General features: G+C 37.5%; 1 protein-coding gene across 1 annotated transcript in view; it reads right to left on the bottom strand.

The window, feature by feature from the left end:
• The window catches only part of LOC126368441 (headcase protein), a 99,824-nt gene that overhangs the window by 52,318 nt on the left and 27,400 nt on the right, over positions 1 to 20,106 (bottom strand). The window contains exon 2 of the mRNA XM_050012443.1: positions 8,712 to 8,808. Within this exon, the coding sequence (XP_049868400.1) occupies positions 8,712 to 8,808 (97 nt within the window). The remainder of the gene's footprint in view (positions 1 to 8,711; positions 8,809 to 20,106) is intronic.

The raw sequence follows: 20,106 nt of genomic DNA, 5'->3' as shown, positions 1-20,106 counted from the left end.
ATCCGCTCTACGTCCATACCAACATAACTCTTCTCAATCTTAGTCACTCTTCTTTTACACCACATCTCTCTTATCACACTTTTTCTCACTCTATCACTCTATACTGTAAACATGTTTTTTTATAACTCCTAATTTGTAACTATAACCGTCTTATCCATATGAGCCATGTCAGCGGCCTTTGGGGGCTCTATAATAACCCTGTCACCAGAAGAAGAAGAAAGAGGAGGCCGTCTTATTACCCCGCAATTTAATCTCTTCTTATATCTATGCCTCTCATCAGGATCCAGTATAAGTGTTTTGCTCTTGGAAACAGGGCTTTAGGTAGTCTGCACCTCAATAACTTCGTCCTTGAGTGCATCAAACAAATTAAATCTTTCAAAACGTTTATCAAGCAGTTGAGCTCGTTAGTCTGACGTTTGATCGTGGAGATATTCAAGTAGGTATACGAGTAGGTATTAACCGTTGTGGCGCGAAATCGTTTTAGCTACAAATTCATAAGCGTGTCTGACGATGAGACTTGGTTAGGTATTTTGAAGTAAGAGTATAACTTCATACTAATAATATAGGTACGTAAATACTACCTATTTATAGTAAGTTATTAAAAACAAGAGACTTTGAGTTTGCTTTAAAAATGTTTAGGTCGTGGGGGATACTTGCTATGGCTCTGCCATGCACGTGGTCTACATATACTAAAAAGCTTCCGGAATGTTTTTTTTTAGATGTATAAAATCATCTGTATAATTATACGCTTTTAAGTCTGATCTTTTTGTACCTATTACTAATACGTATGGCGTCCTTTTTGTACTAAATAATTATTTTTTCTCATAATAGCGTTATCCCGTTTATACAGGGTTCACTTAAGTTGCCTGAAGATTTGACAGGTCTGGTTTTTTTTCAGAAGCGACTGTGTTTTGTGTTTAAGTATCTGGCCTTTCAACCCTGCTACCTCACAGCGAGAATCGAACGTTCTTCCAAAGGCGCTACCACGGCATTACAGAAAACAATAAACCGTTATGTTTACAAAATTAAGTCTTTTATTAAACTGGCTGAATAAAATCACCTAGTATGATAATAAATCCTTTTAAAATCAAACCTCATTTTGCGTAGTCTATTCAATTCCAGTATTTCAAAAGGTGCTCAGAGATACGCCTGGCTCCCAGTTATGATGATACAAAGTACTATGATTAATAACGTCTATAGAGCCCTTTCAAGCTACGTCATTAAAAATACTTCTCCGTATGGTGGCTGTCTACTGCACCGAGTATATCATTGTATTTATTGATAGTGAACCGGTCCTCTTACTTTGTAAAGGGACTCCATTTAGAAGAAAAAAGTCGCCAATTGGAGCGTTCAGTTGACCTTCACATGTTTTAGGGATCTGTATACTTTCTTTCCGTATAAAAAAATGAGTCTTCGCATATCTCGTGATTACGGTATGGGCAGTAGTTATGTACAATGTCGACCGATTAGAACCCTGTCACATTAATACATTTGATGTTTAGTGAGACTGTGTTTTATTTTCTCAAATAAGTTAATGCGACTTGGTTTTAATTGTAATGAATAGTGCTCATGAACGTGTATAAAAACGGAACCTCTAGGAGACACATTGTAAGTATATTCCGGTCCACGAAACTATCCCATGCCGATTGACGAATACATTCAACAATAAAAAGTGATAATGCGTCGTGAATATTTACTTTTAGACACACAATTGCAAAGTCTACAATTTCTACTTTTTAATCAGCATAATAGAAAACCTACTAAAATCACAAGCAGAAATATCGCAAAACCACCTGTTTACCTAAACAATGCCGTAGAAAACTATATCTCAACTGATTCACTTCTCCGTCCGTTTGTTTGAATATCAGACGCAATCGAATTTGAATAGAATGAAAATTTCTAATGCGAAACGATTTCCTTCTGTCCGTCTGTCTTTCTGCAGGTCTCTGATATATGTAAACTACATATTTGATATAGACTTCAAATGTTTTATTCAGGCATGTTATCTTAACCGCATTTCTGCTGGCAGTTGGAACAGTATCCGTTTAATTATAACGCTTCGCATCGAAGTTATATTAAAAATATTTTTAATAATGTACAGAACCGTAAACGCAAGAACCTCACTCGCACTTGTTTTTTTCTTTTCTGTGGCAATGTTTACAACAGTTGATACGATCTGAAGGTATTTCAGCGCTTTGTAGACTTGGCTATAGAGAATTCTTTGTAGTCTTAGCACAACAATACAGACAATTGCCTTATTGAAGTTCCATACCAACAAGTGAAGATATTTTTTAAATTACTTAAGCACGTGTATATTTATCCAAAGAGTTTTTATCTCTCCTAAAAAAATACTTTAAAATTGTAACAGAAAGAACTTCTTATACCATACTAGTCCGTTAGAACTTTTAATTCCTATTTGTTGAAAGACTACTTTCTAACCAAGTACTTCTAATATGTCGAACGATATTTCCAAGCGTCCATTTTTATTGGTACTTGTCTGGGGCACAATTTATTTTCTAGAAATCTAAGATCTTGTTTGCCATGAGAAAGTCTGGTGTAGTTGTCGTTGATTTGTTGAACATATTGGGGGTAAGGGAACTAAATTATGAAGTTTCCCCTTCGGCACAAACTGAGCTTGGTCACGCGATGTGGAGCGGGACTGAACGACTAAACCAATGAGATATCTTCATACAACGCTGCCGAAAGCGACTTGAATAAGACCATACACCTAAAAAATCGCAGTACAAAATCATATAATTCCTACATAACAAACGCGCGTAATTCCAAACGGTGCTTGCCGAGCCACAAGTAATCTGGGGAGTTAAAAAGGCCACAACCAAGCCATTCATCTAAAAAAGCAATATTGCAATTTGACATTAAATGTAAGTGCGCAAACAAATGTCAAATAGCAATAGGTATTACTTTTTTAGGTGAATGGCTTCTATGTGACCTTTTTAACCCCCCAGAAGTCTACTTGCAGCCACTTCTGGTGACAGCTGAACGCGTTCTACTATTTATTCCCTCCCAGTCCATCATAGAAGTGAAATACTTAATATCAAATCACACCGTATCAAGTCACCCCTAGTTGACTGAGAAACTGCACAAACTTCTTTACCTTTCTATAAAGACAACTTACCTTTTCGGTGCACTGTGCCGCGACAGACAAAGGTTTTATTTACGCGATAGATAAGGATTGTTTTTATCTTGCGTGTAGATTGTATCCGTGGGCAATCGCACGTACCCCGTTGAATGTTGTGATATTATCAATCACTAGAGTTGTTTTTCGCGGTTATTTTTATCGCGTTCAGAATAGAATATAAATAGAGATGTAGACGTGACAGTACGCTCATGCAGAGGGACTCATACTGAACTCATACGTTCGGTCATTTGAAAATATATTAATTTAAACATACATAGATATAAGTGCGGACCGGAGTAAGTAGAGATCACGAAATACATCAGGATGAATCCTGATATAAGTACTTCTCTTGCTTTCTCCACATTCACCAATCGTTTCATACTCGCTCGCCGATCCAGACTTTAATTTGGTAAACTTGGCTAAAGTGTTGCCGAATAACAATCATATTTAATAATAAATTTAATCGATAGCATTGCAATTATTTAACAATCGATATCATATTGATATTTAGATAATTTAGGGGCTTAATATCGATTATTAATCGATATTCACTACTTGGCTATGATTCCAGTAACGTAATATGTTAATGTAATTAATTATGAGAACAAAAGACGGTACGTGACTTTACCTAGGGCAATTTTTTATGTCTTGACATGAGCAATCTAAAGCAATAACATATTTTATAGACACAATAAAGGTATATATGATTAGTCATTCATAGTTATACAATAAAATGATGCGTACGAAGATGAATTTAAATGCGAAAAATATTGACGCAGAACTGAATGGTTCATGCCTACGTGACATTTGGCAGTGAGCCGGCGATTATTCATTTCAAATCATTCAATGTTTTTCTTGGAACTTTTTATAAGTATACCTACTAATTATTGACTAGACGACGTAATGGAACTGGGTTTCCTAACCAAGGGTCTACTTCCAAGCTCAATTCACTTACTTATGTCCGAAGTCAAATTCGAACACTAGTTCAAAAGTCTACTTCCTTATAAGACCTAGACTAGACTAAAGACAGTGTAGCTACAGATAAATTGATAGCTTCTAAACCAGCACAACACCATCAATCGTTGTATTAGAAATAGGTAAGGCCTTAAACAATGGGTGTCAAGTTAAGCCGCTGAACCAACCACATTATCAATTTGAATAATTTGTAGTTTTGAACGGGATAAAGCGGGTCGCTAATGAACTCCGCGTAATTGGATGTATTGTGTTAGATGCAATTATGTTTACCGATAAATTGCACTCAATAGAGTATCGGTCAAGCGCTGTTTTCAATGCCAAGTTAATTAAGAACACTGTATAAGTCGAAACATTCGACCGGATTGCTCACTCCTAAAAAGGAAACGTAATTTTGAAAACAACAAGCACAAAAAAATAAACCATACAATTCAGAATAAAGTCAGTTTTTGTTTCCGTATTAAAAATGCCAAATAAGTAGAAATTGTAGTTAAAAATATCAATATTTTTTTATGTCTGTGTCCAAAACTCCAAACACAATACGGCGTGTTAACCGTGTTTAACTCGCCCGTACGTCAAGTGATCCTGAAACCAATTTTTCAATCAACACGACAGTAAAATAAGTGCAGACTGTAACAGACTGTGCGCTTGTAAATAACAAATAAACGACTGTTATCGTTGACCAAAGAATGCCCGAGTCATAAATTCAAGGAAAGAATCGGTGATAATTTTGTCGCTGCATATAATGACAGGAATATTTTTATTAAAACTGATTATTCTGCACAGCTGTACGGCATTAACATTAATAAAGATACAAAACGGGAGCAAATATTTGGCTTTAGCAACATAAACGCTGAACTTTCAGCTTATGATAATGATAATAAACTTTGTAAGCGTTAAGAACTTAAGACTTTAAAATCAATGACACATAAAGACTAAAATTTACTCAGATGCAACGCAACAAAGAAGGCATTAAGGCTTACAGAATCAGTTTTGCATGGAAACAAAGAGCTCCCATATGCAGCTCTAAGCTCTGTACGACCAACAAACATACTCGGTGTAAAAATAGAAGCGGGCAGGGCGAACGACCGTCGCTTGACATACAACTGGCTCAAGGCCCACTGTAGATTAGATACGACGCATAATAAACACACATAACGTTGAGAATTGCAAAATAATACAAGAATAAAACTGAATTGGTAAGCTTCGCTGTGCATAAGTAGGTTTGGATCGACCTTAAGTTGACCACTGTACTTAAGACGGTGTGAAAAAAAAATGCTTGAGTGTTTCCAGTTTTATTTAAAGTGGAATAGGCAGAGGTCATAAGAAGGCGTGGACCCTTGCAAATGTTACCTAATCTATTTTTCACGGCATCACAACTTCATAATATACTTGATATTTATTTTAGGAACATTTAACAATAGAATTTTATATTGAAGAGTACAATAGACGGAGAAAACAATAATTATCAAGAATAATAGCCTTATAGTCCGGTGCCAAACGCTAACATATGGCCCTCGTAAAACCGCTAAGACATAAGATACTTTTGCCAAATTTCTCAACTCTAAACAAACATTAGCAATGGAATGACCTCGTGAACTGAAGAGAATAGAAACTAAAATGTCTATTACTGTATTCTATACGCGGGAATAATAAGCAATTTGTATTCAGTATATCGTAGAAATCAACTGGGATCACGTAATGTTAATAGCGATAGATTTATTTATAGGTGATAGGTTGGACTAGTCCTCTGTCACTGTTTATCTTTTTCTTTGGACACCAATACCAAAAGTATTTGCAAATAACTTTAACTACTTGTTCCGCCTACTAGCCTTTACATGTTCTGAACCTACTACTCACACTGTTTATTAGACACAGACAAAAATACATAAACAAATTCATTTCATTCAACTACAATAGTAAAACGCACAGAATAATTAATAACAAAAAAAATATATATTACAAGTAAGATATGTCTTCTAGCTTACCCACCTACCCAACTTAGTATCTTTAGCTGTTTTAAGGGTGTTTCCCGTTAGTCGGATCGGTCGACCGGCCAATCGGCAAAATGGGATGTTAGATTCTTCTATCGTGTGAGGTATAAGGTCAATTGCCAACCTCATCAACCCTGGTATCAGGGTTATTATTGAGCCGCCGAAGGCCCCTGACATGGTTCATGTAACGTCTATGAACTTACAACAATAAGTAGTAACCGGAACCAACGGCTTAACGTGCCTTCCGAAGCACGGATCATATTACTTACTTACAGGATCCTAACCCGCAGCCTCATCCATAACAATCACATTTCATTCATCTTCTTTTTTTCTACCGTGTGGGTTGTAAGGTGGATTACCAACCCCATCACCCCTGGTGTCAGGGTTACTATTGAGCCGCCAAAGGCCCCTGACAGGACTCATGTAACTCACTCTTTTCCACTTGTTAGATTATGTCGAACGAGAAGACAATAGCATCCCAGACTGGATAAATGGATCGGTCGAATGATAGAACATGAAGAGACTGCGCCCTACAAAGGAATGGTTAAGATGTTCAAGAAAAATAAGAAAAACTTAACATAAACAGCCTATACGTCCCACTGCTGGGCACAGGCCTCCTCTCAATCAACCGGAGGGGCTATGGAGCATACTCCACCACGCTGCTCCATTGCGGTTTAGAAGAAAAACTTACAAAGCATTTTTCTTTTTTCAAACCACCTAAGTAGTGAATGCCATCCAAAGCAAGTCTACAATAAGTCACGTCAAAAAAAAAACATTTTTGCAACCAACCGTGTCCTTATCTACACTGCGAAATTTATAGGTATCTCCGAAAAAATATCTCTTCTTTCCTCGCAACATGAAATACAACGCGATTAAAACTAAAAACACGAAAAGCTATTCTAAAATTACATTATAAATTTAGGTGTTACAAAGAAGCATTTTCGTTAGAAGGCTGTCGCCCCCGGGTTTTTATCGCGTAAAGTGTCGCCTCGTTTTTGGGGGCGCAAAGTGTCGCGATGTATTTATGGGGGCGACAACAAACACCTCTACCTTTTTAGCAGTTAAAATGTTTTATTGCCGTATCCAGTGTCCAGACAGTCTAAAGTTTTCTAAAAATAACTACTGAAAGTTCTCGTTAAAAGTTTTTGTCCGGGTGAATTAATCGTTAGACCGTTACACATGGTTTTAGTACAAAAAAGTATATAAATGCTAAATGAAATGTGCTAAATGAACGGCCTCCGTGGTCCAGGGGTTTGAGCGTTGGGCGCACAATCCGGAGGTTCCAAGTTCAAATTCCAGTGGGGGCATATCACAAAAATCACTTTGTGATCCTACTTTGGTTAGGACATTGCAGGTTGATCACCTGAGTGTACGAAAGTATGATGATCTGTGCTTCGGAAGGCACGTTAAGCCGCTGGTCCCAGTTACTACTTACTGATGTAAGTTAGTAGTCGTTACATGAGTCCTGTCAGGGGCCTTCGGCGGCTTAGTAACCCTGACATAAGGGTTGATGGGGTTGGTAATCCACCTTACAACCCATACGATAGCAGAAAAAGAAAAAGAATGAAATGTGATTGTTATGGATGAGGCTGCGGGTTCGAATCCCGTTCGAGTCTGAATTTTTCTTTTAAATACTTTAAATGACGAAAAAATCTGCGTAAAAAGAAAATACGACAGTTTTCTTTTTGTATAAATAGACCAGATTTAGTTCAGCACAACGTTGCTATGTTATTTAAAACATATTTTTTAAAACCTGTAGAAAAAAAAAACAAATATATCCGCAAAAAGACGAACGCTTCATAATCAGATGATCTGATCCATAAATAATAATAAACAATGATTTATTATTGGACAATCTTTTCAAGGTCCGGCTAAAGGTACGCTTCCACTGCATCGGTATCGGAACGTAGCGCACGCGAACGCAACTTATGACGCGCCGCGTCACATTTTTTTACCCGACTGCGGCGAAGCATAGAAGAGGGTTATGTGTTTGACCGCTATGTATGTATTTGAATTTTTATAAGTAGTCATAACTTCATATGTCATGATTAGCCCCTGGCGCGGCATTCCTGTTCTAGTGATTGCAATTCTAAAGGAATCAATCATCATCATTAATTTAAGAGCCATGCTCTTGTCGGCGTTGCATTCTCCGTTAGTGTCTATCAAAAGCGAATTCTTAAACTTCTCTATAAGCCACGACGTAAGCCTTCCCTCTAATTTAATTTATTCCATATAAGCTCTTATTGGAATCCCTCTTCCTCTATTTCTTTTCTATACGATATTTTTAATAAATTCAATCAATACAAAGCAAGAAATCTTGGCGCTTCGTTCTCGGCGCTTATCGCTATCGGTTCACTGACATAATCCTCTACGATACGACGCCCTGAGCCGAAGTTCGCGCTCACAGCGGCACCCTCAGACCCATCAGCGCTACAAATTTCTCCGGTCAAGTAGTTCAAGCCATCTGAGGCAAATCTACAATGACTCTCGTGAAAAAAATACTTCGTCCGTTCCGATTCGGATGCAGTGGACGCGAAGTTTTAAGCCTTCGTCTCTGTGGCACTACACTAAGCCTCTTAGAGCTTTTTTTTAAAAAAAAAACTTACCTTGATCTGATATGAGTTGACTTTATGCTTCGGCAGCAAGTTGAATGTGGAGAAGTCGAGCCTTCTCGAGAATATGCCGTTTGCACCTGCGCCAGCTCTGAAAATAAGCAAAAATATTTTAATATTAGTTCCATGAATAGGCCGAAAAGAAACATGAAATTTTAGTATGTTTTCTTCTGCTAGTGTGTCGTAGAAATCCACTCTCATCTCATCATATCCTGTTCATCATGATCATGTTCTGTTTAACGATACGGAGTAACTATACGCAATGGGTTGGATAATATTTGGTAAATATTCCAAGACTTTAATACAAAAAGTAGCCTCGTCTTCTGACAACTTTGTAAAGCGAAAACAATTTTCGAAACACAAATCAGTCTGAAGAGTTCGTAGAACTAAATTACAAGACGAGAGAGTGGTATCCAACTAGCTGCTAGAGTAAATTTAGAGCGCGGTAAAGTTCATCGTACGGTAATGAATCAGAATCCAATTTGCTACTAGTTCCTGTCCGAGACATCTTGTCACTGTCACTACAGAAGCGGTTTATAATCAAATTACATGGAATTACTACGAACACCGCCGCTTTAATGCGAAAATACTGTTCGTTTAAAAGGTCTAAAACAAGAAAAACAAAGCTATTTAAACATACTCTCAGTCATTAATGTCAATGTTTATCATAGGAGAATCGGGAAAAACCGAAAATATTTTCGAACTACGAATTTTTAAAACTTAAATATTCGGAAATAAACTCAAATGTCCGATAAACAATATTTTATCCGCTATTTTGAATCACCAGACGAGGAGACATCCAATTAATCGAAGTGCTGCGATATTGACTCAATTTAAAACCGAGATTCATCGAATTTGACATTTAAAAATCGAGTTCATTACCGGTTCTTCCGATAAAGGGTGAGTGTCGTTAAAAAAATTAAGAAGTAAAAAAATGTTTTGCGGCCCTGATTCGCAATGCACGCGCTGTACAAAAAGCAAAATAAAGTCTCAACTTCTCAAGGTTGCTTGAAAAACATGTTTTTTCATTGCCAAGGCCAACCGAATTAGATACCGGCTCTCGTATCTGCGGGCGTGTCAACATCGTATTGTGTTTACATTCACGTGTGATAAAAAAAAACCGGCGATTATGTTGTCGGTGTTATGTGAGCGACGAATTTTGGCGTTGTTATAAAACTTTACGAACGATCCATACTTTTATATAACGCCTACTGCCAGTCAAAGTTGTCAGCGCTATGAATCTCGTTGTGCGTTCTGAAAGCTCGTTTTGCCGCAATACAAAAGTACAATGAAGCATTAATTATAGGTATGGAATATAACCGTATAATTATTGTTTTCGAAGACTGGCAATCCCATGCATATTCATAGGAATGTCATGTTTAAACAGAACACTTATCAACATTCACCTACATTGTATTGTTATTAATACGCTTGAACGATATTTAATGTCCACTCATCGGGTATTGAGGCGTTTACAAACAAGCTCTTCCTTCCGTCTCCGTCTATCAGACCTACCGAACAAAACCTACCTATACAAACAAAGCTTCCTGTCTCAATTTACGCGTAGAGGTTCGAATATTCCTGAAGCAAAGAATAGAGGGAATTTATAAAAACAATTACAACCAACAGCTTAACGTACCTTCCGAAGCACGGAGGAGCTCCAGATGAAAACTTTTTTTTTTGTGGTCACCCATCCTATGACCGGCCTTTGCGAAAGTTGCTTAACTTCAACAATCGCAGACCGAGCGCGTTTACCGCTGCCACCGAGCTCCTCAAATAAACATAATGAGAGAGAGACATAAATGAGAAATAAACAATGTAAAGTAGTCATAGCTCATATCTTAATAAATTCAAGACATTAACTCCACATGACCTTTCTATCTACAATGTGACAACAGAATGAATATTTTCTAGGTAATCGTGTTGCGTTCTTGAAGTAGCTTGGGGATTTAAAAACAAAATTATTCGTTATGTAAGCGACGTAAAAGGAACCACAAAATTCTAAAATTAATCACTCTGGTCCTGTGTTGCACCGGCTTGCTTCTTAATGTATTTTAAGTGCAGTTTTTACTAACACAGTTGGCTCGACCATTATAGATGGCGATACGGCTTACTACCTATCACGTTGCTCTAACATCAAGCTCGATGACGTGTGGGTACTTTGTTCATCTTGAGATGGATGTACCTCTGACTACTCCAATTGGGATAGTCGTGAGCTTATATCGTGTTAAAATCCTCAAAACATAATGACTTGCGGTGCCCCAGAATATTACAGGTAGAGAATTGTGGTGTGACTCTCTGTATGTACTTATGTAACATACATAACATAAACAGCCTATATACGTCCCACTGCTGGGCACAGGCCTTCTATCAATCAACCGGAGGGGGTATGGAGCATAGTCCACCACGCTGCTCCAATGCGGGTTGGTGGTGGTGTTTTTACGGCTAATAGCCGGGACCAACGGCTTAACGTGTCCTCCGAAGCACGGAATCATCTTACTTTTTCGGACAATCAGGTGATTCAAGCCTGAAAAGTCCTTACCAAACAAAGGACAGTCTCACAAAGTGATTTCGATAATGTCCTCATCGGGAATCGACCGGGACCTCCAGATCGTGAGCCTAACGCTCTAACCACTAGACCACGGAGGCTGTTATGTACTTATGTATTTCGAAACAAGATCGTCTCGGTAAAACATTGCAGTACTCAAAGTATCTAGACTCAAAGCCACGGTGTTGACGCATTGTGTATCGTGGTGTTACTGATTATATTATACTATACTTGAGCATAAAGACTTGCCTGAGCGGAAGTGCGCTCGACTTAATATGGGTAACCTTGGGAGCACAATGGGTTTATTTTAATTTCATCAACAAAAAAGCCGCCGAGCGCCCCAGTTTACGTAACACGATAGCTGTTTATACTTACGTGCATTTAAATTGGCTCAGCGATAAGAAGAAACTTTAAAAACAAACAGTGCAATTTCGCGAATTAATATTCATGAAATTAAATCTTAATAAGCATGTTGTGTTTCTAACGAAAGGTTTTTTCTTGTTTTCGTTGATATTATATTCATAATAGCTGCATCGAAACCATTAGCAATCTGATCCGGTGCACGACAAAAAATATCTAGATCTACATTTTTCAAACGGCCAGACCTTGTTTACTGTCAGAATGCAATATGGCGGCTTGGCCTTGGTCGTTGAATAAAAATAACGATGTTTTTGTTTGTCGATTTTATATCGGTGTGCCTGTGTGTGCACTCGAGCGAGTAGTATCGTGCGGACATGCGCCAGCGCACCTTATCTGTTTGCTTAGGACCTAATAAGCTAGAAGGTGCGGCGAACGAATACTATCAAGTTCTAGCTAAGTATCATATAAAATCTTAATATATTTTTTTAATTATTTCACTTAAAATTCACTGGCATTCAAATACCATAAAAAAGAGTTAAAAGCGAACAGTAATTCCAATTTCTAAGTTCGAATTTCAAATTCATAACACGTAAAGTGACGGTAAAAAAGTCGAAAACATCTTTCCGGTTAGCGCTCAGGGCAAGGGCATTTCGTATCATCTAAACGGAGCATAATAACATTCATTTTCTTATACAAGCAACGCCTACTAAGTTATTAGTACCTTTAAACATTACTTAAGCGCTAAAAGCTATTGCATTTAACTTTCGTCGAGACGATTCTTCGTATTTATAGAGCCACATTTGTATTTAACAAACAACGCGAGGCCGTCTGGTCCATAAAGACATTCGGTATATTTATTATACCTAACCTGGACTTGTTATTGTATTTTGGTCGATACAAGAGTATTTGACATTTAAAACTTGTGGACTTTATAATCTCTTCCCTATTCAGTTAGGTACTTATTTTAATGGTTTTAAATAACTGCAACACTAACTTATTTATCTTATTATAAAATCCAATACTGTAGAACAAATTCAAAAATATCTTTATTCAGTAGGTAACATAGTTACACTTTGTTAACCTGTAAGGTAATTGTTATTTCCTTTTAAATAAATAAAATCAAGGACTTCAAAATTGTCTGTTGAACACGATAATGTACGTATGCTCATAATATTTGTGTTGTCATCGATAGATATTTTTTGTTAGTTTTGCGTCGCGAAATTCTTTGCATAAAGTTACGTGATATTATGTCTGGTGAATCAAACAAGAAATTATTGCTTAGGTTATACTACCATGACTACTATGTTTGGATACGTATGTAAATGAAAATCTGTCCTATGTATTTTCGGGCAAATCTCAAGCACCACTGAATGCAATTGCATGTGGTTTTTACGATTACGATGTGCAATTTTCTAAGAATAAAATTAAGCAAAATTTTACCCAAGCAAAACTGGATAAAGTCGGTAAATTCGGATATATATCTGTATATTTAAATTATATATAAGAAAAAAATATATATAAGAAATATCGTTCCCTTCGGCGAACGCTCGGCACATCCCTACGGTAATCTATTGTGATTTGAAAGTAGACACCTCAGGAGCTGGGATACAACCGGTTTCAGACTTTCTCATTCATGAGCTACCCACGTTAGGCCAGTCGCCAAACCGGTACAAACTGGATCTAACACCAAACTTTTCTCCCTAACAAACCTTGGTGACTGGAGTCGATGGTCGACGTCAAATCGCTACTTGTATGTACAGGGTTCTTAGACAAGATAAAACGTGTTAGAGTGGACGGAAATTGGTATTACTTTACGGGTTTTAGTTGCAAAGGTTTGTTACTTCACTCATATGTAAATAAGTTTTCAATGGATGGGTGTAAATATTACAAGTGAAGACTTTTTAAAGAAGGTGTAAATATAGGTCACGGACAAATAAATTCCTTTGTATTTATAGTGCAATGTTTCGCTTTTTTACAGATTAGGCAAAAAACAATTTTGATAGATAGGTAGGATAGAATACCGCGATGTCTAACGATTGATCTTTTCTGCTTACATCGCGAGAGTACAAGAAATGATAAGTTAAGTAGGTTATATTATGTTTTGCAATTTGAAAACAGAGATTATTTTCATAACATAATAGTCGCCAATAAATATGTGAAGTTGTGTCTAACAATGGGCGTGTTTATTATAGGCGACAGGTTCGTCATTCAGGGCATCAGGCTGATGCTAAAATATTTTCTTACAGTTTGTTTTGGTTTATGGCAAGAGTTTAATTTCTAAACACGCTATGTCGAATAGGTCAAAACGAAAACTCACGCATAAAAATGAAATAGAGACCCGACACTAGCGTCTTTCGAGCGTCGTAGTCGTACACGACCGAAGCATCGGCTACGCGAACGCGACGCCAGCGCCGCGCACGCTCGGCGTTCGCTGGCCACTGGCGTCGCGTCGCCGCGGCGTCGACTGGCACGACTACGACGCTCGAAAAACGCTAGTGTAGGGGGTCTCACTAATACCTACTCGCTGTTTTACTATAATGACAGCTAGACAACAACTAGTACATAATTAAATACTAACTCACGGCATAACAATTAAGGCAAAGGAAATAAAGTTATATATACTTACAACATAACGAGACAAGGTGCCTCTGTGGCGCCATTATGTATATAAACTATAATACGCATAGTTCATTGTTTACATAATCAGCAAGCGCCCACTATAGAATGACAGACGAATGATTATTGACTGTATTTCGGGTTTAAAACACATTGAATTGTTTATTATCTTTTTTATACGTGTACCTACATAAACTCACGCTAATTTTCCACCTAGGTAAGACTATATGGAATTCTTACTTATGGAATATTACTCCTTTTCTGTTTAGGGTTCCGAACCAAAATCGTAAAAAAGAACCCTTATGGTGAGAGTTAAGTCCATCCGGTTAAAAACCGTGGTGAAGTATGCTCCATACACCATCCGGTTGATTGAGAGGGGGCCTGTGCCCAGCAGTGGACGTGTATATAAGCTGTTTATGTTATGTATGTGTCTATGATGACCACATCCTCCAACTTGGATGTTGACGATCAGAGACAATATAATGCGTCAATAAAAAGTTGAATTATTAATAACTAACCGCAGACATACATCCTTGCATTCACACGATAATATGGTATTGTTATTGTTTTTTTTCTTATTGTGCTAGACACGGATATTTTTAGAAGCAAATCAATTTCAAAACATTTGGTAAAATTTTAACATACATACATACGCCTATTTCCCGTTGGAGTAGGGACCACAGAATTCCAATTATTACGAACCGAACACACCACTTTCGCTAGCGCCGAAATTTATTTCTTTAGCAATTAGCAAAAAGTTTCTTTACCAATTTGTACTTAGATAGGTAAATCTTTACTTAACAATTAGAAAAAAAAACGCTATAGGTATAAATTCTTCTATCGTGTGGGTTGTGAGGTGGATTACCAACCCCATCAACCCTGGTGTCAGGGTTACTATTGAGACGCCATAGACCCCTGTCATGGCTAGGTATAAATTAAATACTTGAAAAAAAAATAAGCGCATATTTTGGTGTTAAACGATTCTGTAGCAAGGTGACTAAATCTTTTGACGGCCATCTTAGAAATTATATCCATTTACATAATTATTATAAATGCCTGAATAGTGTGGTTTTAGCGTAGGAGCATATTAGCTTAAAGGTGTAATTTGAACGCATCAACTAATAGGTATTCCAAACCATTATTTTACTAACCCGTGGGTGTATGACTATTGCATCACAAACAAACAAACTCAAATCGACCGTGGCCTTCTGGGGTCAACAGAGACACAAATCATAAGAAAACTACCTGTAATCACTTTTGACTATCTGTTCATAACATCTGGGTACAGTGATGCACATTATACCTAGAGGGAGCAGGTTCACCGCCTATCTATAGCAACCTCTACAGACTATGTCTGTACCAATACTACAGCACCTGCTTATCACGCTGTACGCGGTAAATGAACGAACAACGAACGCTATTGGCGACAAATAAAGCAATTATATTCGTTCTCTTATCGCGTCTCGACTTAACTTATAATCACTTAGGAACCTAACAAACGACAACATGTCACAATACTACCTACAGCTGTGTCGACAGGATGAGATTCTGACTGTATTATTGACACCCATACAAAGAGTACATACAGCTAACAGGTCTTTTCTCTCTATCCGCGGCCAAGCATGAAGATGACAAATTATCAACCTAAACATTGATTCAGAATACAATAAAAGAGTAATAAAGTGTAATAAAGCCTACCGAACAATGCCATTGGGCTAAAATGTAAATCGTCGTAAATGCGAGATCGTAATCTTGTTTAACGGACATAATGAGTTTTACGGGTGTTGGAACAATTGGCGTTATTCACTCGACGCTGTTCCAAGGGCAATGTCAGTGGTTAATAACTACAAAACGGCTTAATATAATAAAATAAACGTTAGATTTTTTATAATAAATACTTATTTTGTTTTAATTGAGTGATACAAATTGCTAGTGGAAGTTGCACTGTCGAATATTCCTGACCTTTTCGTGTACCTCAAAATGGATAGTATTGCAATTAACTGTTTGCAATTAAATTAACTAAAAGTGTACTTGTAAAGTATTATTCTAATACATTCTAAGTAAACTATTGAATATAGGAAGTTCAGTACTTCAGCAATATATCCCGGAAAACGAATGCCGAACATAAACCATAGTAGCAGTTTCGCTATAAATAATACTTAATCATCACGAAACCCAAAGATAAGTCTATTTTTTTACCGCTTTAATACTATTGCAAATTCAACATCAACTAATCGTCCACTTTTTACTCCACGCAGATAGAAGCATATAATTTAGTTAACACTAATCATTGGGCTAGTTAACCTTTTTTGCCAATTTGCTTATAAAAAAGTAGACTATGGCGCATCAAAATTGCGTAAGCGGCGGAGCGTTGTAAACAAAGAAGACCTTGGCCTCGGTGGAACAATGGGCCCCACTAAATTCGATAACCACAGGCACATAGAACGCTTCGGAAACGGCCCGAAAAGGTGGTTCGTACACAATATATTAGGCAATGCCCAGACGGCGTCGGCGGCCGACTTTTTGTCCGCGAGAAAAACCGGCAACGCATTTGTGACCCGGGTATTTATCGGCGACGGTAATTGCTTACCATCAGGCGTTTGCTGGTTCATAGAGGCGTCTGAGAGATCATGCTACAAAAATTGTATTCAGGCGAAGCCGGGTCAAGTTACTTAATGGGTATAAACGTTATCACACAGAATGTACACACTTGGGACATATCAAGACACGGCTGCAGTAATTATGGTAATTAATGGCCACGACTAGTCTACTTTTTTCGCGTCCAGTTACTTTCTGCGCCTAGCGAAAGTGTTCACGTTTTACTTCAAGAAGTGTCTTACCTCCTGACGTTGTTAATTAGGGACTCCTATTTAGATTATTTCTCCTCTAATGTATTGTTGGAAATATGTAACTCAATAAAGAGTTAAAAAGGAGATTCTACACTCAAGCAAGATACGAGTACTCTATGCTGCCGCGTACGAAAATTAAAAGAACTAGGAACTCTTCAACTAACTGAATTACGTGGCGTGTAAATACACATACCTAATAAATTATTCCGGTCACGAATTGACCGTAAACACAACACGTCATGTGTACTGTCCTTCTTTACACAATTATTCCCACGTCCATATAAAGTTTTCGTTTTTCTTTACAAAAATGCAGTTACATAAGTAGGTATTATTAAGTTACAAAAATTACACCTTCATTTTTCATTCCCAAGATCAAATATAAATTGTTCATTCTGGCGAAACACGTGCTATTGTTTATCTCATGAACATTTGTACGCATTTTGTTTCTTTTTTTATTATAAATTTTAATTGAATAACATAATGCGCTGTTTCATTAGGAAACCATTTGTCATCATGCACGAAATGAGAAAAACAAAATTTAAACTTCGGTGTGCAAGGTCAAACATTTGAATAGATATTATCTGATCAAAAACAGGTATAGTAGGTATGTTTACAATGGTTTTGCGTGTTTATTTGTACGCTTACCTATGTGTTAAGTGGACTACCTCTAATGCATCGAAGAATCTAATGATGACCATATATTTTATCAGCGTAGGTAATATAATCGTGAAGTGTTTGACTGAAAACTTGGTAAGTAAATAAATAAGATCTGAGTCTTCCAGGCTAGAGTGAATAAGCATTTGCTAGGTAAGCGTAATCCACTCTAGACCGCATCGTCATTTACCATCAAGTGAGATTGTGGTCAAATACGAGCCTATACTATTATTACAAAAATAAATAAATAAAAATCTACCATTTGTTTATAATTTACGTTTTTAGATCTTCTGTCAGGGTTCTTCTTTTATAAACTTTGTAATTACTTAGCGACATAAGAATTTCGACGAATCAATTCGAAAATAGAATCCGAATATCTACACAAAATCAACAGCTTTTCCATAAGGGTTCAAGGCTCACGAGACGGAAACCCAGAAACAAAGGGACCGCCAACGCTACTACGGATTACTCTCGAATTCCAATGGCTGAAATATTTCTAGGAAATATTCTACGGAACGTTGTTTTTGTAGACAATGGCGCTTCGTATAGGTATTAGAATAGCGAGGTATTTGTTATCGTTTTTTGCTAATAAATATTTAAATATATGCTTTGCACGGCATGGTTTAAACGTTTCCATTTTGCGGTTAGTCGCGCAGTAAAATAAAGATAGGTTAATGTGATGAACAACGAATATTTAAGGCAGTGAAAATTCTAATGGAATTAGAACGATGAGTCATACCATCAATGCTTCTAGGAAAGCGAGAAAGGTAGACGCCGCGACGATCGAAAGTCTTGAAACTGGATATTTTAGCCGTCTCAGCCAGGATTCTAGCTGTATTATGGTACGGTCGTAACATTATTCAGGTTATCTTCAATTTCATAGCGTATTTTCTCTGTCCTCAGTCTATAACTTACCCTGTCATCATCAGCCCATTAACGTCCCCACTACTGTGGCAAGGGCCTTCCCTATGGATGGATAGGGAGATCGGGCCTCGGGGCTTAAACCATCACGCGGGCCCAGTGCGGATTCATGGTTATTAACGACTGCTAATGCAGCCGGGAAAACGGCTTAACGTGCCTTCCGAAGCACGGAGGAGCTCGAGATGAAAACTTTTTTTTGTGGTCATCCATCCTATGACCGGCCTTTGCGAAAGTTGCTTAACTTCAACAATCGCAGACCGAACGCTTAACTTATTACTTACCCTAAACCTGTTTATTCGTGTATTATATATTCATAGAATTAAAATGCATGTAAAGTAAGCATTAGTCACGCTTATTAATCACAGAATAAACACACAAAATTAAAACTGAACTAATTTTGGAGCTACAAATTCGTTGTGAAATAAATTGGAAAATGGGTTGAGAGATGGATGAGCCCCAAACAAACGGGCAATAAAAATAATTAGGCAATTACTTCAATTGTGCGCGGAGGCGTGCCTATCAATACTCGGCTATCTTCATTGTATGTAAAAAGAACCCAATCGACCGTTACGATGCAACCGAACGAACTTCACGATATATTTACGAGTAAATAAAAACGCTTCTGTGCCTGTCTTGAACTGGGAGCGAATAAAAACCAGGGCGCGGTCAGCTGCCTATCTGCTGCAGTGGTTGAACGTCGGGCTCGCAATCTGAAGAGCCCGCGTTCTAATCCCGGTGGGGACGTATCACAAAAATCACTAGTTCGCTTAGGACATCACCCGATTGTCCGAAAGTAAGATGATCCGTGTGCTTAAGCGGCTGTTTCGGCTAGTAATTAAGTAAGTTATGTAATAAAAAGTACGACATTTTGTCATGTTTTTCTATGATGTCACAGGTTGCTTTTTATACAAATTCCATAGTTTTGACGTTTAGTAAAAAATAACCGATTAACCCTATTCCTTAGGGCTCTGACCACCCCATTAGAAATTACGGGCGTGAGTTTATGTACGTTGAATTAAAATTCAAATCGTGTATGATTACATAAATACGTGCGCTACATATAAACAAGTGCGGTCAAGGAAAACGGTGTATAAACGGTGATACGTCAATATTATTGATGTACCTCGGATTACGAGTTTAATTTAGCTTCACGACGCGACGCCCCGTCTCATTCCTACATCTAGATTTTATAACCGTTCCACGGCTACTTATTACAATATTAATATTTACGCTTATTTGACAGCTCTACTGGGTACCTGTGGGGTTAAAATGGGCACATCGAAGCAATTCATCTAAGAAAGGAATATTTGCTATTTGACATTTGTTTGCATAGCGCACTTACTTTTATATGCGCAAATGTCAAATTGCAATATTGTTTCGACGAATCGCTTCTATGTGACCATCTTAACACCACAGTTTAAAGTGGCCAACACATTAAGGA

The sequence above is a fragment of the Pectinophora gossypiella genome, chromosome 7, assembly GCF_024362695.1.
Source record: "Pectinophora gossypiella chromosome 7, ilPecGoss1.1, whole genome shotgun sequence".
Lineage (NCBI taxonomy): Eukaryota > Metazoa > Arthropoda > Insecta > Lepidoptera > Gelechiidae > Pectinophora > Pectinophora gossypiella.
This window is presented reverse-complemented; position numbering and strand designations above follow the sequence as displayed.